Source organism: Jaculus jaculus, chromosome 14, assembly GCF_020740685.1.
Source record: "Jaculus jaculus isolate mJacJac1 chromosome 14, mJacJac1.mat.Y.cur, whole genome shotgun sequence".
NCBI lineage: Eukaryota > Metazoa > Chordata > Mammalia > Rodentia > Dipodidae > Jaculus > Jaculus jaculus.
This window is the reverse complement of record NC_059115.1, coordinates 11,998,620-12,021,146: the sequence shown is the minus strand read 5'-3', so window position 1 is coordinate 12,021,146 and position 22,527 is coordinate 11,998,620. Positions and strand designations below refer to the sequence as shown.

General features: G+C 43.7%; 1 protein-coding gene across 2 annotated transcripts; it reads left to right on the top strand.

The window, feature by feature from the left end:
* Positions 1-12,812: 12,812 nt before the first annotated feature.
* On the top strand, positions 12,813-22,140 carry LOC123454717 (zinc finger protein 805-like). 2 transcript variants are annotated; one of them, XM_045133687.1, is made up of 4 exons: positions 12,813-12,925; positions 15,253-15,342; positions 17,811-17,906; positions 20,127-22,140. In XM_045133687.1, the coding sequence occupies exons 3-4, from the start codon at positions 17,837-17,839 to the stop codon at positions 21,806-21,808; spliced, it is 1,752 nt and encodes a 583-aa protein (XP_044989622.1). In that variant the 5' UTR covers positions 12,813-12,925; positions 15,253-15,342; positions 17,811-17,836; the 3' UTR covers positions 21,809-22,140. The 2 variants fall into 2 exon arrangements, with proteins under 2 accessions (XP_044989622.1, XP_044989621.1); XM_045133686.1 differs by having other exon boundaries at positions 15,253-15,379.
* The last annotated feature ends 387 nt before the right edge of the window (positions 22,141-22,527 follow it).

Below are 22,527 nucleotides of genomic sequence, written 5' to 3'. Positions count from 1 at the left end.
TGGGGGTGCATACATCTGGAGTTCAATTGCAGTGGCTGGAGGTCCTGGCATACCAATTCACTCTCTTGCTTTCTCACATTAAAACAAAAAGGGCTTAGTGGTTAAGGTGCTTGTCTACATAGCCAAAGGACCCAGGTTCAATTCCACCAGCACCCATATAAGTCAGATGCACGGGGCTAGAGAGATGGCTTAGCGGTTAAGCGCTTGCCTGTGAAACCCAAGGACCCTGGTTTGAGGCTCGATTCCCCAGGACCCAGGACTGCTTATGATGCACTCTTCCAGATACAAAATGTCCTAGATGTCCATGATTTTGCAATGCCTGAAACTATCCTTATAATAAGAGGAAAAGGTGATGATATCAAAATAAAAGAGAGACTAATTGAGAGGGGGTATAATGGAAAGTGGATGTGGGATGAAGGGGAAGGAATTATCTTAGCTTATTGTCTAAAATTATGGGAGTTGTCAATTAAAAAGTTTTAAAAATGAGCCATAAGCAGTCCTACTCTTCTTTTTCTCTTACATTCTTTCTGCCACCTCTTTTGCAATTAACCCTGAGCTTTGGGGGGTGTGATAGAGATGTTTCAGTACTGAACACTCTTCTGTCACTTCTTCTCAGCTCTGTGGTGCCTTTTGAGTCATCCCAGAGGTCACCACCATCTAAAAAGAGAAATTTCTCTAACCCAAAAGTGAGAGTAGCAGGGTTTCTCAGTGACTTTGCAGCCCAATTATGTGGAGTCTTCAGCAATAGGGTCTTACCATCTATTCCTGGTGGGAAACCAAGAACCTCAGCAAGGCTTGTAATGTTTTGGGGATGTCAGGGACCTCCTGGCTAAAATCTCACTGGAAGGTATCCCATCCCTGGCACTGAAATTTTTATAGCACCAACCTGTGGCTTCTGGGCATGCCACTATCCAAAAAAGTAGGTTTCCATACAGCTTATTCATACCCTCTTAAATTTTGATTACCCTTCTTCCACCCTTCCTTTACTCAATCTCTTCTCCTGTCCTCACTTAAGCCATTCTACCCTAGTAATCTGTTCATCTACTTATTTTCATATATACAATACTGTGGTGGTTTGACTCTGGTGTCCCCCATAAACTTAGATGTTCTGAATGCTAGGTTTCCAGCTGATGGAGATTTGGGAATTAACGCATCCTGGAGGTAGTGTATTGTTGGGGGTGGGCTAATGGCCAGTTTCCCCATGCCAGTGTTTGGCACACCCTCCTGTTGCTGTGGTCCACCTTATGTTGGCCAGGGGGTGATGTCCACCCTCTGCTCATGACATCGTGGAGCTTCCCCTTGAGCCTGTAAGCCAAAATAAATATCTTTTTCCCATGAGCTACTCTTGGTTGGGTGATTTCTACCAGCAATGCAAACCGGATTGCAATAAATACCATCCCCTTAAGTCCTCTCCTCTCCTCCCTCCCTTATAGCCCCTTTCTAGTTGACTGACCTCTGCTACTGGTCTTTACCCCAACTCACATAAAAGCCTAAGCATTTGTAGCTAGGATCCACACATAAGAGAGAACATGCAGCATTTGGCTTTCTGGGCCTGGGTTACCTCACTAAGTACAATCCTTTCCAGATCCATCCATTTCCCTGCAAATTTCATAATTTCTTTTGTTTTCAAGGTAGGGTCTCACTCTAGACCAGGCTGACCTGGAATTCACTATGTAGTCTCAGGGTAACTTTGAACTGATGGAGATCCTCCTACAACTGCCTCCAAGTGCTGGGATTAAAGGCATGTGCCACCACACCCGGCCATAATTTCATTTTTCTTGTGGCCAAGATGGCCACCATCTAGCTGCGCTGCACATCCTGGGGAAAGAAAGGCAAGACATTAAGGGTTTTGGGGGTCTTGTTGTCAGTGAGAGGGCACAGAGGTGGGTAAAACAGGGAATCGTGGATCCCCTCATGGGCGGGTAGACCACCCCTTCCACCAAATACCAAATAGCCGCTGGGGCCGCCATGCTCCAATTACATGCCAATCATGTGCCGATTGAGCACCGATTGATCCCTGCGTGCAGAAGCTTAAACTGCTCTGTACACTTGCCCACATTACTGCTGCTGCCGCTGCATGTTCAGTGAGCCCAGTCCCACAGCAACTGCCACACAAGCCCAGACTGTGTCTCTCACTTGCACCAGCTCAGGTGCCATCCCCGACCTGTCTGCCATGCCAGCCATCCCCTATTTTCCTGTGGCTGGGGAGCGCAGACTGTTTCTGGGTCCCAGTGTTCCCAGCCAGAGTTTGGGCTGCTTCAGGGCTTGGTACCTCAGTCCCCGGCCAAGCTTGAATGCAGGCAGCTTTGGTGCTGCTTGAGAATTCAGGCAACTTTGGCATCCCTCTCAGGCAGTAGATAGGCTGCTTTGGCAAGGGGGAGCCAAAGCCCAGGCTGCTTGGCAACTGCCCCAGGCTGCCTCAGATTCCCATTGCGCTAGAGCCCAGGCTGATCCACCCACCTACCTGCCCATACACTGTCATGGGCAGACCACAGAGCAAAAGAAATAACATGAAAAATCAAATGCAAGAAAATCCAGTTAGATCACCCAGCCCTACAATGAATACATCCAACCAAAACAAAGAAGAGTCATTAGGATCAGAACGTCAAATTGAAGCTCTGAGCAATGCAACCCTGACTAACCTACTGGTAGAACTTGCAGGAAAGCAACAAAGGACCAATAATCGTGTAGATGCTACCATCACTCAGCTAGAATAAATTGATCAGAGATTGGAAGGAGTTTAAAGACAGTTAATAGATTTGAGGGAGAGTGAAAAAAAAAAGAGGACCTTAAAAATCAGCTGGCCATACTAAATGAAGACATAAAGAAATGCAAGGAGGAATCCAAGAATCATCAAGAAAATCAGAAAATGATGTGAAAAGGGAGCTTGACAGAGTGATGGAAATGATACATAGAAAAGTAGTAGAAAATGCAAACTTAAACAAGCCCAAACCTCTCTAGAGGCTCTCAAGAATAGTCAGCAAAGTGGAGGATAGAAACTCTGATCTGGAAGACAAGATGGAAGAAACAGTTTGAGAGTTCAAAAATTTCAGTAAGTTCAAAAGTTCCTGTGAACAGAACATGAGGGAATTGTGGGATACACTTAAACGTCCTAATATCAGGATCACTGGAATACCAGAAGGAGAAGAATTTCAGACCAAAGGCATGGAGAACTTATTTAGCAAAATAATTGAAGAAAACTTCCCCAGTCTCTTAAAAGAAAGGCCAATCAAGATACAAGAAGCCAACAGAACTCCAAACAGACTGGACCAAAGGAGAAACTCTCCAAGACATATTATTATTAAGACTCTAAACATAGACACCAAAGAGAAAATTCTAAAAGCAGCTAGGGAAAAACAGCACACCACTTTCAAAGGTAACCCCATCAGAATTACTCCAGACTTCTCAATGGAAACCCTGAATGCTAGAAGGGCCTGGAATAAAACACTGCAAAGTCTAAGAACCTATGGCTTCCAACCCAAACTACTCTACCTGGCAAAAGTCTCTCTCATAATAGATGGTGAAAGAAAAACTTTCCATGACAAAGCTCAGCTTTATATGAACACAAAACCAAACCTACAGAGAGTATTTCAGGAAATTCTCCACAGAGAAGAAACAAATAACCAAACTCAAATGCCTACAAAAAGCAGATCATAATAACCAAACTCAGAGTAGGCACAAAAAACTTCAAAGCCCATGAAAACACCAATACACATCTACCATCACAATATGGCAGGGATCAAATCAAATCTCACAGTCATTGCCCTAAATATTAATGGCCTTAATTCACCCATCAAGAGACACAAGCTAACAGGATGGATCAAAAAATTAGAACCCTCAATCTGTTGCCTTTAAGAAACCCACCTCACCACTAAAGACAGACACCTCCTCAGGGTGAAAGGGTGGAAGACAATATTCCAAGCACATGGGAATAAGAAACAAGCAGGTGGTATATTAATATCGGATAAAATAGACTTCAAACCAAAAATAATCAAAAAAGACAAAGAAGGCTACTTCCTACTTATCAAGGGAACGATCCATCAAGAGGATATTACAATCAAAAATCTGTATGCACCAAACATAGGGGCACCACAGTTCATAAAACAAAACCTAGTTGACAATAAAATAGAAATAACCACCAACACCATCATAGCTGGGGACTTCAATACACCATTATCAGTAATAGACAAATCATCAAACAGAAACTCAACAGGGAAGTAAGAGAGCTCAACAAAACCATAGGTCACTTAGACCTAATGGACATCTACAGAACTTCCCATCTCAAATCCACAGACTACACATTCTTCTCAGCAGCCCATGGAACATTCTCTAAAATAGACCATATACTGGGTCACAAAGACTGCTTCCACATATTTAGGAAAATTGACATAATTCCTTGTATGATATCAGATCACAATGCTATATTGCTAGAAATCAACAACAAAAGACCCACCAAGAATCCCAGCAGCACCTGGAAACTGAACAGCACACTTTTAAACAATAAATGGATAGTGGATGAAATAAAAAATGAAATTGCAAAATTCCTGGAATTGAATGACAATGAGAACACATCATAACAAAACTTATGGGACACAAGAAAGGTGGTCCTCAGGGGAAAATTCATAACACTCAATGCCTTCATAAAAAAGACAGAAAGATCCCAAATCAACAACCTAACCATCCACCTAAAGGCACTGGAAAAACAAGAAAAATCCAACCCAAAGAGCTCCAGAAGGAAAGAAATAATTAAAATCAGAGCAGAAATTAATGAATTGGAAACCAAGGAAACAATTAAGACAATTGACAAAACAAAGAGCTGTATCTTTGAAAAAATAAACAAGATTGACAAACTCCTGGCCAATTTGATCAAGCAAAAAAAGGAGAAGCTTCAAATTAACAAAATTCAAAATGATAAAGGAGAGATCGCAACAGACATAAGTGAAATTGGTAGAATCATAATTTCATTTTTCTTTACCATGGAATAGAACTCCATTGTATAAATTTTCCACATCTTCATTGCCCTTCATCAGTTGAGAGACATCTAGACTGGTTTTATTTCCTAGCTATTGTGAATAGAATGGCAATAAATATTGATGTTCACATATCCCTAGGATATATGCCTAGGAGTTATATGGTAAATCTATTTCTAACCATCTCAGGAACCTTCACATTGATTTCCACAATGGCTGGACAAGTTTACATTCATATCTACAGTGTAACAGGGTTCCTCTTTTTCCATATCCTCACCAGCATTTATTGTCATTTGTTTCCTCAATGGTAGCCATTCTGACAGGAATGAAATCTCAAAATAGTTTTTTTTTTTTAATATTTTTTGTTCATTTTTTATTTAGTTATTTGAGAGCGACAGACATAGAGAGAAAGACAGAGGGAGAGAGAGAGAATGGGCGCGCCAGGGCTTCCAGCCACTGCAAATGAACTCCAGACGCGTGCGCCCCCTTGTGCATTTGGCTAACGTGGGACCTGGGGAACTGAGCCTTGAACCGGGGTCCTTAGGCTTCACAGGCAAGCGCTTAACCGCTAAGCCATCTCTCCAGCCCTCAAAATAGTTTTAATTTGCATTTCCCTGATTGCTAAGGATATAAAACATTTTTTTTAGATGTTTGTAGGTCATCTGTATTTCTTCCTTTGAGAACTCTCTATTTAGTTCCATAGCTCATTTTTTTTTCATAGCTCATTTTTAATTGGGTTGTTTAATTTCTTATTATTTAGGTTTTTGATTTCTTTGTATATCCTGGATATTAGTACTATGTCAGATGTATAGCTGGCAAAGATTTTCTCCCATTCTATAGGTTGCCTCTTTGCTCTATTCACAGTCTTTTGTCATACAAAAGCTTTGTAATTTCATGAGATCCCAGCAGTTGATTAGCAGTTTTATTTCCTGAGCAACTGGAATCATATTCAGAAAGTTGTTGCCTATGCCAATATGTTGAGCGGTTTCCCCTACTTTGTTCTCTAGCAGTTTCAGGTCTGATATTAAGGTCTTTGATCCATTTGGATTTAATTCTTGTGCATGGAGAGAGATAAAGATCTATTTTCATCCTTCTACATACAGATAACCAGTTTTCCCAGCACCATTTTTTTTTTTTTTTTTGAAGAGGCTGCCTTTTCTCTAATGAGTATTTTTGGCATTTTTGTCAAAGATCAGGTGGCTATCACTACCTAGGTTTACATCTGGGTCCTCTATTCTGTTCCATTGATCTATATGTCTGTTTTGTGCCAGTACCATGCTGTTTTTGTTACTATGGTTGTATAATATAGGTTAAAGTCAAGTATGATGATACCACTAGCCTTATTTTTGTTGCTCAAAATTGTTTTGAATGTTTGAGGATTTTATTTTATTTTTTTTTTTTGGTTTTTTTGATGTAGGGTCTCTAGCTCAGGCTCATCTGGAATCCACTATGTAGTCTCAGGGTGGCCTTGAACTCATGGCAATCCTCTTACCTCTGCCTCCCAAGTGCTGGGATTAAAGGCGTGCACCACCATGCCCAGCTGTATTTGAGGATTTTTAAAAATATATTTTATTTTTATTTGACAGAGAGAAAGAGGGAGAGACAGACAGAATGGGCACACCAGGGCTTCCAGCCACTGCAAACGAACTCCAAATGCATGCACCATCTTTTACATCTGGCTTATGTGGGTCCTGGGAATTGAACCTGTGTCCTTTGGCTCTGCAGGAAAAAGCCTTCACTGCTAATCTATCCCTTCAGCCCTATATTCGAGGATTTTTGTGCTTCCAAATGAATTTTAGGAATTTTTTTTCTATTCCCATGAAAAATGCCACTGGAATTTTGATTAGGATTGCATTAAATGTGTAGATTGCTTTTGGTAAGATTTACATTTTCACAATATTGATTCTTCCAATCCAAGAACATGGGATATCTTCCCGTTTCTTAGTGTCTTCTGCAACCTCTGTCTTAACTGTTTTATTATTTTCATTGTAAATATTCACTTCCTTGGTCCAGTTTATTCCAAGGTGCTTTATTTTTGAGGCAATTGTGAATGGAAGTGAGTCCCTGATTGCATTCTCAGCATGTTAGTTATTAGTACCTACAAAGGCTACTGATTTTTGTGTGTTTATTTTGTATACTGCTATTTTGCTAAAAGTGTTCATCAGCTTTAACAGTTTGCTGGTAGAGTCTTTAGGGTCCTTTATGTACAGAATCATATCATCTGCATATAATGATAGGTTGATCCATTTCTTTCCGATTTGTATCCTTTTTATGTTTGTTTCTTGCCTTATTGCTATAGCTAAGACACCCATTACTATATTAAATAAAAGTGAGGGTACTTAGCCTCCTACCCTTTGCCCTGTTCTGCACCCAGAATACTCCCTACACCTATGGCTTGACTCCCTATAAGATCATGTTTGGGAGGCCACCTCCCCTACTTCCCAAACTCCAAACAGAATTGCTAGCTGAGATATCTGAATTTAATTTTCTCAAATCTATCCAGGCACCACAGACAGCCCAGGATAATATCTTCCCAATCCTGAGGCAAGTCTATGAGTTTCCACCTCTCAAACCCCACGGACACAAACCTAGGGACCTGGTTTGTGTCAAGAGACACAATAAGGAAAACCTTGGTCCACGCTGGAAAGGACCACACACTGTCATCCTCACCACCCCAACAGCAGTCAAGGTAGATGGCATCCGGACTTGGTTTTACCACTCCCACATCAAACCCTTGCCGGACAGAAGATATACGATTCTAACTCAAGATGGTGAGCTCAACGACATCCAACTGACCCTCTGCGAGTCAAGCTAGTTCATCAGCCATTGTGAGTTTAATTTCTTGTCTTCTTCAAATACTTTATCTCCTAGATTCCCCATGTGGGCCCCAAGTGGCCAGTGAATTCCCGGTGTCTGGAGGCTAACTGATACAAAAACAGGAAAGGTCCTATCTAGCTTTTCTCCCAGTGGCCTAAACCAATAACCTTACTTTCAGGTAGACCTTGTAGACCTCTGGCCTTCTATTTGGGACTACCAAAGGGCCAAATTCCCATTAGAAGCCTCAGTTTACTGACACACACTTATTACCTGTGCCCCATGGGTCGATACATGGACAGTCGTTGCTGTACTGAGGGGACTAGTTTTTGTTCATTTATTTTTATTTTTATTTTTATTTTTATTTGAGAGTGACAGAGAGAGAAAGAGGGAGGGAGGGAGGGAGGGAGAGAGAGAGAGAGAGAGAGAGAGAGAGAGAGAGAGGGAGAGGGAGAGAGAGAAAGAGAATGGGCATGTCAGGGCCTCCAGCCACTGAAAATGAACTCCAGATGCATGCACCTTGTGCATCTGGCTAACGTGGGTCCTGGGGAATCAAGCCTTGAACCCGGGTCCTCAGGTTTCACAGGCAAGTGCTTAACCATTAAGCCATCTCTCCAGCCCTGAGGGGACTAATTTTTGTGTAGAATGGGGATGTAAATCCCAAACAATCGGGCCAGAAAAATGTAAAGGGAACAATCTTTGTTGGACTGTTTAGGATTGTAATGTCCTCCTGTTGGAGTGTGCCTTTAATCAATATAAAGTGACCTTCCTTATGTTTCTTAACTAATGTTGGACTGAAGTCTACCTTGTCAGATATTAGGATAGCAACCCCTGCTTGTTTTCTAGGCCCATTTGCTTGAAACACCGTTTTCCAGCTGTTCACCCTAAGATAGTGTCCATCCTTTGTAGAAAGGTGAGTTTCTTGGAGACAACAAATTGAAGGATCCTGCTTTTTAACCCAGTCTGGAAATCTATGTCTTTTGTCGGGTTATTGGGGCCATTGATGTTAAGAGATATTATTGAAAGGTGTATATTTATTTTTGCCATTTTTTTGTAGTTCTTATGGTTTTACCTTTGCTCTCTTGTGTTAACTAGTATTTGAATATTGTTGTTTTTTTCCAGGTCCCTTATATGTGTGTTTTTCTCTCTCTTCAGCATGGGGGGTTCTTTCAAGTATTTTCTGTAGAGCTGGTTTTGTCTTCAAGTACTCCTTTAGCCTGCTTTTGTCATGAAATGTCCTTATTTCTCCTTCTATTTGAATGGATAGCTTTACAGGATAAAGTAACCTTGGTTGACAGTTGTTATCTTTCAGAACTTGGAATACATCATTCCAAGTCCTTCTGGCTTTTAAAGTTTGTATTGAATAATCTGCTGTAATCCTGATGGGCTTGCCTTTGTAGGTAACTTGATTTTTCTCTCTAACTGCTTTCAATATTTTTTGTTTGGTTTGTGTGTTTGATTAAAATATGGTGAGGAGAGGTTCTTTCCAGGTTTTGTCTGGCTGATGTTCTAAAGAATTCCTGTATCCGCATTGGCACCTCTTTGCCAGTTTGGGGGAAATTTTCTTCTATGATTTTGTTGAAGATGCATACTATGCCTTTGGAGTGAAATTCTTCTCCTTCTACTATACCCTGAATTCTTACGTTTGATCTTTTCATAGTGTCCCAAATACCTTGAAATTCCTATTCATGCTTTTCTATTAGTTTGTCTTTCTCTTTGTTGGACTGTATTAGATCTGTCACCTGGTTTTCCAGCTTAGATATTCTGTCTTCTCCTTTATCCATTTTACTGGTGAGATTTTCTACAGTTTTTTAATTTCATTAACTATGTTCTTCATTGCTAGTAATTCTGACTGGTTTTACTTTATTATTTCTATTTCCTTATTTATGTCTTGTATGGACCTCATTATTTCATTAAATTGGTGTCCTGTATCTTCTTTCATTCCTTTGATTTCCTCTTTCATTCCTTTGGTTTATTCTTTGACTTCTTTTAACATATTTATAAATCATTCTTTTGAAATCTTTCTCTGGCATTTTCTCTAAGTTGTTCTCACTGGACATCATTTCTGATGCATTAATACTTTTTGGTGGATTTATATTGTCTTGATTTTTGGTGTTTCTTGTGTTATAATGTATATATTTTTGCATCTTGGATTAATTTAATGCTTGGATTTTCTAGTTAGCTGGGTATTGAATGTATCAATCAATCTGATGTTATATATCTTCAGGGTAGGAGCTTAAGGTGCTAGGTGTGGCTCTTAAGACTCTCAGAGTAACAACAAAAGTGAACCTAGGTGTTGAGTTTGTCTGCTATGAGAGTATTCAAGTAGGCTGAGTGGAACAAAATACAGGCAGATTCTAAAATTTAACTAAACAATGTATACATTCAATGAAAAACAGTACAGACTATTTATGCAAGAGTAGGTATTATGACAACCAGATACTCTATCAACAAGGAGGTTAAGATTTTTGGTCTGTTGAGTGTTCCAAGCCAATTTGTGCCTAAGTGAGACCCTTCCCTAATGTATAACAGAAGAGGAGACGAAGCCACTATAAATCAAGAAGCAACAAACAACAAGCCCAAAATATAGCTTATTTAAGAATGGTAAATCTATCCATCAGATTTAACCTATAATTTATCCTGATATGGAAGGTGCAATTAGCACTTTCAGTCCAGCAGGTTTATTAGGCGGGTACTGACCTGTTGTAATCCCAGTAACCTTTTGAGATGATTTTTGTCTCAGTTATGCTATGCTTCTGCTTGGGTCCCTCTTTGGTGCACTGTGGGTTCAAGTAGGCTGGCTGGGTTTCTGGACCACTGCTCTGTTCACTGGAGCTGGGCACTGGCAGTGGGGGAGGGGAGGCTGTCGAAGGTGGTTCTAGTTCTCTCACTGGTCTATGTGATCCTCTTCCTGGTGATCTGCTCCTCCGATTTTCACTGCTATTCTCCCTTCACATTTCTAGAGTTTGGGATGTGCTCCAGTGGGAGTGGAAAATCCCCTCACCTGGCTTTTCCTGAAGCTCAAGCTGAGCCTGGCCGCTGTGGCCCTGTGGACCTGGCGCCGCCCCTGCTGGAGCCGCTTCTGCCCGCCTGTGGCCTCTGGATGCTCTGGATCTCTCTTGCTTCTCTGCTGCCCGTTTAATTTCTTATACACTTCACTTTTTAGTAAAAACGTGTATTTTGCTGGTTTTTGTTTGTTTGTTTGTTGGCTTTTTCTTCTCTAAGCTGCTTTGGTGTGGTTCCTATGCCACCATCTTCTGTCAGATTTTTGTCCAGCAACAACTGCAATATCTGAATTGCCAATGTCACCACTGCTTCTAATTTGGGGCTGTTTTTAGCTACTGGAGCTCCTGGATTGTGCTGGGAGTGGGGAGTGAGCCATGTCCTTGGTAGGCTAGAGCAGGAGAAAGCTAGATGAACCTATGTTTTGATAATATCATGCAATCAGATTGATGAATTGTTTGCTTCTGGATTTTTCTATAGAACATTTCCAAATCATGGTTGATAGCATGTAGGGTCAGCAGATAGGATGGTCCTATGGGCCAGATGTGGTAGAGAATGAATGTAATCATAGAAATCATGATACTGAGACAAAAGGATAGTCTAGACTTCAAGGCCAGCTTGGGCTTGGGATACATGAGACTCTTTCCAAAACAAAAGGTTAGTGTCAGTGGGGTTATGTGGTGCACACCTTTAATTCCAGCACTGGGGAGGCAAGGATTGCTATGAGTCTGAAGTCACCCTGACACTATACAGTGAATTCCAGGTCCACCAAGGCTAGAGTGAGACCCTACCTCAATCACTCCCCACTCCACACCCCAAAAAAAAGAAAAGAAAAAGAAACAAAGAACAGACCCAATACTCTTGAAACTCCAGCTTTTGGCGTTTGGCATATCTTTAACCTGTTTGCCCTATAAATGGATCCAGAGAGCTCATACAGGAAGCCAGGGCCATAGGGAAACACTCAGCTTTGAGTCCTTTCACTCTCGTCCCGACTCCTGAGTCTTCAGTTTTCGTCAGACGGACAGTCTCGCTCTGCCCGTGGCTCCACCCGAGTTGTGTCCACTATAACGAGGAGGATATTTAAGCCAGATCCAGTGGCCCACACCTGTAATCTCAGCTATTTAGGAGGCTGAAGCAGGAGGATGGCAAGTTCGAGGTGTGCCTGAGCAACTTAGCAAGAGACCCTGTCTCAACAATAAAAAAGTTACATAGTGAATTCCAGGTCAGCCTGGGCTAGAGTGAAACCCTACCCGGAAAGAAAAACAAACATAAAACAAAAAAGTTTAGGGCTGGAGACAGGACTTAGTGGTTAGGGCACTTGCCTGTCTGAGGCCTAAGGACTCAGGTTCCATCCCCCAGGATTCATGTAAGCCAGATGCACAAGGTGGCACGTGTCTGGAGTTCGTCTGCAGTGACTAGAGGCCCTCTATCTATCTATCTATCTATCTATCTATCTATCTATCTATCTATCTATCTGTCTGTCTGTCTGTCTGTCTGTCTGTCTGTCTGTCCGTCTAATCTATCATCTGTCTATCATTTATTTATCCATCTATCATCTCAAAAATAATTACTAAATAAAAAACTTAAAAAAGAAGTTAAGTCTAAGCCACAAGTCATGGCCTGGAAACATCAGCTCAGCAGAGCAGTCACTCCTCCCCGGGTTGTCAGCGGAGAGCAAGAACTACCTTCAGCAGAAGGCACCGCGCTCACGCTCTGCGGCGCGCTTAGCCAATGAGAGCGCGGTGGGCGGCGGGACGTCGGCCGTCGCTTGTGACGTCACTTTGGCGCGACTAGTCGAAGGATGGGCGGCGGCGTTCCTTGGCGGGCTCCGGGGCGTCTTCTCTGAAGGGAGCCCGGTGCGGCGAACCCGGGGCTCGGCGCGATGAACGCCGCCGCGAGCCCTCCTGCCCCGGCCGCGCGGAGAGGCGCCGGAGGGCGGCCGAGCCCGCGGGGTCCCCGGACGGCGACGGCGCCCGTGCACCCCGCGCGGGTGAGTGGACGGGGCTTGGCCTGGCTGTTTCGTCGCGTGCCTGGAGAGCCCAGAAAGTCACCGCGGGCGCCTTGGCGCTGGTGTTTGTTTAGGAAAAGTGGAGCTGGCTGGCGACGGGACTTAACCCCAGTGTAAACTACCGGAGAGGGTAATTATACCGACGGACAATTGCGGCCGGACTGTGAAAATAAGGTTGTGAGATGGTCTAGTGGCTAAGGCCCTTGTCTGCAAAGCCTAAGGACCCAGGTTAGATTCCCCAGAACCCATGTAAAACAGATGCACATGGTGGTGCATGTGTCTGGAGTTGGTTTGCAGTGGCTGGAGGCTATGGTGTGCTCTCCCATCATTCTCCTCCTCTCTCTATAACAAATACATGTTTTTAAAAGGTAGGATTTTGAGGCATAGTGTCTAACCACTTGCACCCTTTTCTGTACTAAACACACTTGGAATTAATTTATCCTGTTGTAAATCATGCGTATCGCTACTAACTGACAATCCAGACAGAAAAAGACAACGCCGGAAACATTTCCTGTTATTTATTTATTTATTTGCTAGAGAAAGAGACAGGCATCAGGTATGCAAACAAACTCCAGACACGTGGGTCACCTTGTGTGCCTGGCTTGACATGGGTACTGGGCAGCTGAAACTGGCGGAGAGGGCTTTGCAAGTAAGTGTCTTTGACCACTACACTGATTCCCAAGCAGGCCGTTTTCCTTTTGGGGGGTCCCTGCTTTTCAAGTAGGACCAGCCATAGACAGCCATACATAATACCTCAGCAGGCAGGTTCTAGGATGCTCATTAATTTTCACACAGTGGGAACAACTCTCTTCACACCCATCATCCAAACTGAGCTATGGGCCATGAGCTTGCACCTTATCTGCCCATTTACGATCTTGTTTCCTTCCCTTCTTCCTTGGCCCTCTGCTCCTGACATACACTAATAGGACTATTCAAAGTTGTCTCTCACTTTTCCAGCCTTCACCTCTGCCTCATGCCATCCACAGATCGCTGCAAGACCATCCTTCAGAACCTTTTGGTTCTACTCAAATGTCATTTCTTTAGCCCAGGCTTAAGCACAAGATTAATCCTTGCTTTTGGGAGTGGAGACAAGAAAGAGGATCAGGAGTTCAGGGTCGTCCTGGGCTACATGAGACCCTGTCTGACTTCTCCTGAGATATGAAGCACACACACACGCACACACAAACTGTAGGTGTATTTGTTAAGCTCCTCTAGATTCATTCACTGACATGCCGAGGAGGTGCTTGTTGATGGTGTTCACCTTAGAGGCTGTGGAAGAAATCACAAAACTAATCCCATCCAGCATGGAATGTTTTTGGCCTTACGGCTTTCTTTCTGTCCTTCCTCTCCCTCCCTCTCTCCTCCTCTTTCCCTTCCTTTCTCCCTTCCTCTTCTTCTCTCTCTCTCTCTCTCCTGGCTGTGGTTGGTGGGAATTACTGTTTTGATTTGACTTAAAGCACTACTGCTGTTAGTTTCCGATGCTCGCATCCAGACTCCAGGGGTCTGACTTCAGAACTGGGGACTTCACCAAATGTGAAGTTGTCAGTGTGGGCAGGTAGTTCCTTAAATCAGTGGTGCTCAGGATCACTGGTCTGCACATTACTGGTGTCATTACCATTATCATTGTCATTATTTCTTCCTTTGATTTCCTAGAGCGTAACTGCCCATATATCACAGCCTGCAAGTTGTTTCAATGTCTCTTATTCTCTAATAGCTCCTGCATAGGAGGTTTCTCTCTTTACAATACTAACATGCCTCCAACAGCATCTCCATCTTCCTGGAGCCATCAGCATGGCTGTTAGGATGCTGTGTGTAATATTCTGGCTTTCGTCCTTCTGTACCTACTTATTTTTTTTATTTGCAGAGAGAATGGGTGCATTCGGGCCTCCATTTGCTGCAAATGAACTCCAGATTCGTGTGTCCCTGTACATCTTGCTTTACATGGGTACTGGGGAATTGAACCCTGGTATTTTAGGCTTTGCAGGCAAGTGCCTTAACTGCTCAGCCATTGTTTCTGCCCCTTCCCTCCCAGACCTTTAAATTTTTTCTTTTTGTTTGTTTTGTTATCAAGGTAGGGTCTCACTCTTGCTCAGGCTGACCTGGAATTCACTATGTAGTCTCAGGGTGACCTCGAACTTACGGCGATCCTCCTACCTCTGCCTCCCAAGTGCTGGGATTAAAGGTGTGTGCCACCATGCCCGGCTTAAAATTATTTATTTTTTATTTGCGAGAGAAAGAATGGGTACTCTAGGGCCTCTAGCCACTGAAAGCGAACACCACTGTGCATCTGGCTTATGTGGGTAGTGGGGAATCAAACCCGGGTGCTTAGGCTTCATAGACAAGGGCCTTAACTGCCAAGCCATGTCTCCAGCCCCCCTCTGTACTTTTTTGAGCAGATCACATACAGTCTATCTGGAAGCCTGTGGTCCATACTAATACTTCTAGTTGACTTTTCAGGTGTCTGTGACCTTTGAGGATGTGGCTGTAACTTTCACCCAGGAGGAGTGGGGACAGCTGGATCCAGCTCAGAGGACCCTGTATCAGGAGGTAATGATGGAAAACTGTGGGCTCCTGGTCTCTTTGGGTAAGTCTTACTGCTTCATCTGCCTCGTTCATTCCAGGTCTCTCTCTGGTTCCAGGCCTGACTAGTTAAGAAGGTCTCTGAGCCCATCCTCCTTCCTTCCCACTGCTTCATTCATTTCCTGAACTCATTTCTTCCTGACTGTTACTCCTGTATCTGTTTGGTCCCAGGGTAATATGGATGGAGAAGGTAGTATCTTGGGGTCTAGTCCTGGCTTGAAGGAGGGTTCCCGAAGAGAGGTGTGAAAGGGAGCGGTGAAATAACGACTCGAAGTCAAGTTCTGGTGCAAGCTGACAGGCTAATGCTGAAGGCAGCTGAGTTTTCTTATCTTTTTCTCTCTGCCTCCTTTTCTGTTTCTATTTTTTTATTTTTCTCTTTCTATTTAAGACCTTTAAGGAAAACAATTATCTCTGACCCATTTTCTTGTTTTTCCAATTCTATGCCAGAGCCTCTTTCAGATACATTGACCAACCCTTCACCAACACCAATTTTTACTGGAAAAGTAAACTTAGAGATTGGGATACCAAGTGAAAGACAGAGAAAGACAAACATTATACAGAAAAACCACATATTTCTGTAGCGTAGAGAGCCAAGGATTTTTCTATGGAGGGGCCACATCAGACTTCAAGGAAGAGACAGCTGGGCTGAACTGTGTCAAGCAGCTCTTCAGCGCTCGATTCCTCGTGATCCTGAAATGGCATGTTTGTCGTCTCTGGCAGTAGTAGGAGGAAATAATGTGCTTTGCAGATCTCAGAGGCACAGAACTCACAAAGTTACTTGCCTGTTATATTCTGGCTTCTTTGTGCATCTGTTCATTTCACTATATATTAAGAATGGCTTTTGGGGACTGGGGTTGGGGTGCTGGAGAAATGGCTCAGTGGTTAATGACACTTACTTGCTTGCAAAGCCTGATGGACCAGGTTCAGTTCCCCAGACCCATGTAAACCCAGATGCACAAAGTGCACATGTATCTGGGGTTTGTTTGCAGAGGCAGAGCACTTTGGCACTACCATTCTCATTCTTTCTCTCTCAAATGAATAATAGTAATTTTTTAAAAGCAAGTTTGTTTTTTTTTTTTTTCCCGAGGTAGGGTTTCACTCTAGCCCAGGCTGACCTGGACTCGAACTCACGGCAATCCTCCTACCTCTGCCTCCTGAGTGCTGGGATTAAAGACGTGTGTCACCAAGCCTGGCTTTATTTTTATTTTTTATTATTGACAACTTCCATTATTATAGACAATAAAGCATGATAATTCCCTTTCCTTCCTCACTTTCCTTTTCACAACTCCACTCTCCATCATATCCCCTCTCTCTCTCAGCCAGTCTCTCTTTTTACAATTTTTTTATTTTTAAATTTTTATTAACATTTTCCATGATTATAAAAAAAATCCCATGGTAATTCCCTCCTCCCCCTAATACTTTCCCCTTTGAAATTCCATTCTCCATCATATTACCTCCCCAGTCTCTCTTTTTATTTTGATGTTATCATCTTTTCCTTCTCTTGTAATGGTCTTGTGTAGGTAGTGTCGGACACTGCAAGGTCATGGATCTCCAGGCCATTTTGTGTCTGGAAGAGTGCATTGTAAGGAGTCCTACCCTTCCTTTGGCTCTTATATTCTTTCTGCCACCTCTTCAGCAATGGATGCCCAAGCCTTGGAAGACATGATAGAGATGTCTCAGTGCTGAGCACTCCTCTGTCACTTCTTCTCAGCACTGTGGTACCTTTTGAGTCATCGCAGTGGTTACCCTCATCTGCTAGAGAAGCTTCTCCAGCCAGTGAGAGTAGCATGAATATATGGGTATGAGCATTAAGAAAAGTGTTTACTGAGTAGTTTGGTGGGCACAATATATGCATCTAGCCAGACACCAGCAGGCATTGCACCTCTAGGTCTTGTGACCTCTTCTGCCATAGACTTTTTTAAAAATTTTGTTTGTTTTGTCATAGGGTTTTGACTAGGTTTTCAGTATCAGGCATGTATTCCCTCCCATGGAGCAGGCCTCCAGTCCAATTAGAGATTGGTTTCCCCCATAACAGATGTGCCACTATGCACCTGGTGGGTCATTTGGCCTGGCTGGCCAAACTCAAGGCTTGCAGTGTCCACTATTGTTTATTACTGCTAATGACTTCTCCCTTCCCTAGGGTTGCATGTAGCAATCCTTTTCCAGCTTTCTGTCGGCTGGTCTACAGAGAAGAGGTTTTTAGCTCAGCTCCAGCTTGATTTCTCAGTGGCCTGCAGCCCAAACACGGGGCATGTGGAGTCTTCAGCAGTAGGGTCTTACCAACTACTTCTGGTGGGAAATCAAGAGCCTTGGCAGTGGCCTGGGAGCAGCTTCTTTCCAAGGTCCAATCCTCATCCTGAAATCTTAGATGACATTTGGGGGTCTATATCTCTTTTCAGTAAATTTCATGTGTCCTCATTTTTCTTCTTGAGCAGGGTGTCCTGTTCCCACACCTGAGCTGATGTACCCGTTGGAGCATGGACATGAGCGATGTACGCTGATGGAAGACCTTCCCCCAAGCCACTGTCCAGGTAGGAGTCCACGCCAGGGCTGGCGGAGGTCTGGCCTCTGTTCCTTTCCTTTTCCCCTCTCTCTTTTTCTCTTCCTCCCTTCTTTTCCCTCTCTTCCTTTCCTCTTTTGCACTACTGTGGATTGAAACCAGGGCTTCCTTCATGCTAGGCAAATGCTCTGTTACTGAACTGCCTGCCTCTCTTTCTTCCTGTCCTCCCTCTCTCCTTTCTTCCCTCATTCTCTGTCTTCTAAGGCAAGGTCTCATGTATCCCAGGCTGACCTGGAACTCACTCTAGTCCAGGCTGACCTCAAACTCACAGCAATCCTCCTACCTTAGCTTCCTGCATTAAAGGATTAAAGGCATGAGCCATGATACCCAGTTTGGTTTTAAACTTCTGATTCTCTTGCCTTTACCTCCAAGTGCTGAGATTACAAGTGTCTACCACCATGCCAAGCACCCAAGCCTTTGTAAAAATTTTTGTTTTTATTTTGAGGGCTGGAGAGATGTCTTATACAGTGTAGCTTTGATATGCAGTATAATTACTCCCATTCCCCAGATGGAGGTTTTTAGCTCTTGCCACTGAGCTGCTGTATCTACTCCACCTATACCAAGTTCTTTATGGTGAGTGAGTTTCTTTCTAAGTCTTTTCTTCTTGCCCTATATCTATGCCAGTACCACTTTGCCTTATGAGCTCTGTTCTGGGAGAGGCAATGGTCATCCCTATGGTTACCTAATTCAGAATCATGAAAACTAGCTTCCTCTTTTTTACTGTGCTGGTGTCAACATCAGCCTGCTGTCTATCTCCTAGACTAGAGTGCCTGTCTTCTTTCTCTGTGTGACACCCCCTTTGCAGCTTCGGGACGCGCTTCTTTGAGTAGCTCTGGCTGTAAAACTCCCTAGACCTTAACTCAGCGTTGAGCATGTGGTACTCCCTTTGTTTCGCTCTTGTGGCATCAACTTCATGATTTCCTAAAACCTCCCTCAGTGTGACTAATTTCCTAAAAAGGCTCACCAGTTTGGGGTGTGCTAGCTCGCACCTGTAATCCCAGCACTCCAGGACATCCTGGGTAATAGAGTAAAACACGGCTTTCCAAAAAAAGGAATGAAAATTAACCAACAAAACTCACTAAAATCTATTAAAAAGAATATATATTATGCAACTTTAAAATGTGGTCCAGAAAGAGTTTGAAGCACAGCTTCCATGTCCTCCAGGCATCATTACCCTTCTGGTGTTCCTGTGTGGCAACACACGCGTGGAGTGTTATCCGCCCTGCAAGGTCACAGGAGCTCTGGTGCATAGTTTTGTTGTGCCTCATTGCATACACACAAATGATTGACTCAGTGACCATGTGACTCAGTCTGTGGCCCTTGTCCCCTTTCCAGAGGTTCACCTGATGCTGCTCAAAACCTTAATGCTTTACTTGCCTATTGGTCTTTCTGGTTTAGCCAGCCCTTGGCTCCAGTCATATCTATCCATTTGTCCATCCATCTATCCATCCACCTACCTACTTACTGTCTTACCTATCTGTGGGCTCATAATGAGTTTCTTTTGTGAAAATGCTGCATCTGGAATTGTGAAGCCTTCTCTAGAGAAGACCAGAGCTCTGTCCCATCACATAGTCTTTCCTCTTGTTTTAGTCTTCAGAGAGTCAAGAATCTAAGAACCCAAAAGGAAAGAAATTGGAAGCCTGAGGTTAACAGGCATGGAGACACTTTTTTTCAGGTGATCCTCTTACCTCTGCCTCCTGAGTGCTGAGATTAAAGGTATGTGCTACTGCACCCAGCTTTTTTTCTGTTTTCTTTCTTTTTTTTTTTTTGGTTATTGTTTTTAAATATTTTACTTTATTTTAGTTTTTTAAGGTAGGGTCTTACTTTAGCTCAGGCTGACCTGGAATTCACTGTGTAGTCTCAGGGTGGCCTCAAACTCATGACAATCCTCCTACCTCTGCCTTCTGAGTGCTGGGATTAAAGGCGTGCGCCACCATGCATGGCTTGTTTTTAAATATTTTATTATTTGAGAGAGAGAGGAGAGAGAGAATGGGCATGCCAGGGCCTCTAGCCATTAGCAAACAAACTTCATATGTATGTTCCACCTTGTGCATTGGCTTTACACGGGTCCTGGGGAATCAATCCTATGTTCTTAGGCTTCTCAGAAAAGCACCTTAACCACTGAGCCATCTCTCCAGCCCTCTTCTGTTTTTGTTAGTAATTGGTTCTGATGTGTGTTGATTTGTTTCAGGTGACAATGGAAAAACCAAGGCCACAGAACTTGTCACTTATGAGCCAGCATTGTGTAAGGGGGTCTCCCCCCAGGTTGAATTAGCCCAAGGTGCTTTAGGGAACTTCCAGCTGATACAAGCCAGGAGCCACGTTGGTTCCTCAGAAGTGCAACAAGGACTCTTGAGAGCAGGAAGAGATGGTCAGAGTGAGAAGCTTCCTGCTGGACGTGATGGTTTAGGCTCAGCTGGGGATTTGTGCTCAAGGACTGTACAGAAGGAGTACTTCTCAGAAGATGCTGGCCATGACCGTGAATCACTGCAGTCCAGTAAAGATCCCATGATTGAGGAAGGAAACGGTATCTTCAGATGTAGTAAATGTGGGAAAGTGTTTAACAAGAAACGTCTTCTTGTTCGACATGAGAGGATTCACTCTGGAGTGAAGCCATATGAATGCACAGAGTGTGGGAAGACCTTCAGCAAGAGTACATACCTTCTTCAACACCATATGGTCCATACTGGGGAGAAGCCCTTCAAGTGCCTGGAGTGTGGGAAGGCCTTCAACCGCAAGTCCCACCTGACGCAGCACCAGCGCATTCACAGTGGGGAGAAGCCGTATCAGTGCGGGCAGTGTGGCAAGGCCTTCACACACCGCTCCACTTTTGTCTTACATAACAGGAGCCACACCGGAGAAAAACCTTTTCTGTGCAAAGAATGTGGCAAAGCTTTTCGAGATAGACCAGGTTTCATTCGACATTACATCATCCACAGCGGGGAGAACCCCTATGAGTGCTTCGAGTGTGGGAAGGTCTTCAAACACAGGTCATACCTCATGTGGCATCAGCAGACTCACACTGGGGAAAAGCCCTATGAGTGCAGTGAGTGTGGAAAAGCATTTTGTGAGAGCGCAGCGCTGATTCACCACTATGTCATCCACACTGGAGAGAAGCCCTTCGAGTGCCTCGAGTGCGGGAAGGCCTTCAACCACAGGTCGTACCTCAAGAGGCACCAGCGCATTCACACCGGCGAGAAGCCTTATGTGTGCAGTGAGTGTGGAAAAGCTTTCACTCACTGCTCTACTTACATCTTGCATAAGAGAGCCCACACTGGAGAAAAACCCTTCGCATGCAAAGAATGTGGGAAAGCTTTTAGTAATAGAGCAGACCTCATTCGCCACTTCAGCATCCACACTGGGGACAAGCCATACGAGTGTACGGAGTGTGGGAAGGCCTTCAACCGGCAGTCAGGCCTCACAAGGCACCAGCGAATTCATAGTGGAGAGAAGCCCTATGAATGTGCCGAGTGTGGGAAATCCTTTTGCTGGAGCACGAACCTCATTCGACACGCCACCATCCACACTGGGGAGAAGCCCCATGAGTGCAGCGAATGTGGAAAGGCCTTCAGCTGCAGCTCATCCCTCGCCCAGCATCAAAGGATGCATAGTGGGAGAAACCCTACCAGTGGAACGGATAAGGGAAAGGCTTTCACAAGTGGGAAGACCTCTGTCAACATCCAAGAACTTCTCTTGGGAAGTGACTTGTTGAATGTCACCACTGAGGAACACCTTTTGCAGACAGAGACATCTTTCATGACATCTGACCATTCATACCAAAGAGAATCTCCCACAAGTGTCCTCACTGTGAGAAAACCTGTTGCAAAATGTTTGTTGGCATCTGAAAGCGCAATAGAAAGTGACCTAGCATAGAAAATTGTTTTTCATCTGACACTTCATGTAGGAGAAAGGTCACTGGTTATTTTGCACATAGGAGTACCTTCAGCTACATCTCTCCTAGTTTACAATTCAGCCTTATCTCAGGAATTGATTGGTGTGAAGAGAAGGAGGTGAAGTGGAAGGAGGTGCAGGAGTGATGTAAAGAAAACCCCAAGCACTCCTGCACACTCCTCTGCCAAGTCTGTTGCACTTACGCATTTCTTATTTGCATGCCGAGAGTTTTCATTTAGGAGGTAAAGGAACTTGACTATCTTGTATATACTACTTATTGCTGTCCAATGTCTAGTTAAAATGTGGAGGCCAAACCTTGGCTCCAATTATTGATTGTTCTTATTCCACACATGACTAGCGAAGCATAAGTTTTATTCTGAAATGCTTTTATATTTAAGAAGATAAGAAAGCTGGGCGTGGTGGTGCACGCCTTTAAGCCCAGCACTGGGGAGGCAGAGGTAGGTGGATCACCGTGAGTTTCAGGCCACCCTGAGACTACATTGTGAATTCCAGGTCAGCCTGGACTAGAGTGAAACCCTACCTTGAGGAAAAAAAAAAAAAAAAAAAAGAAGGAAGTATGGGTGTGGGTGGTGGTTTGAGAATTGAATCCAGGGCGTATGCATGCTAAGCATGTGCTATACCACTAAACTATACCCTCAGACCCAGGAAATACATATGAATGATGGACACTTTTTGTTGAA

Bases quoted from the DNA above. Each gene is read 5' to 3' on its own strand.
- LOC123454717 (XM_045133686.1), top strand. From the start codon at position 15,346: ATGATGGAAAACTGTGGGCTCCTGGTCTCTTTGG. The intron at 15,380-17,810 runs GTAAGTCTTACT...CTTCTTGAGCAG, and splicing joins TGGGCTCCTGGTCTCTTTGG to GGTGTCCTGTTCCCACACCT. The intron at 17,907-20,126 runs GTAGGAGTCCAC...GATTTGTTTCAG, and splicing joins TCCCCCAAGCCACTGTCCAG to GTGACAATGGAAAAACCAAG.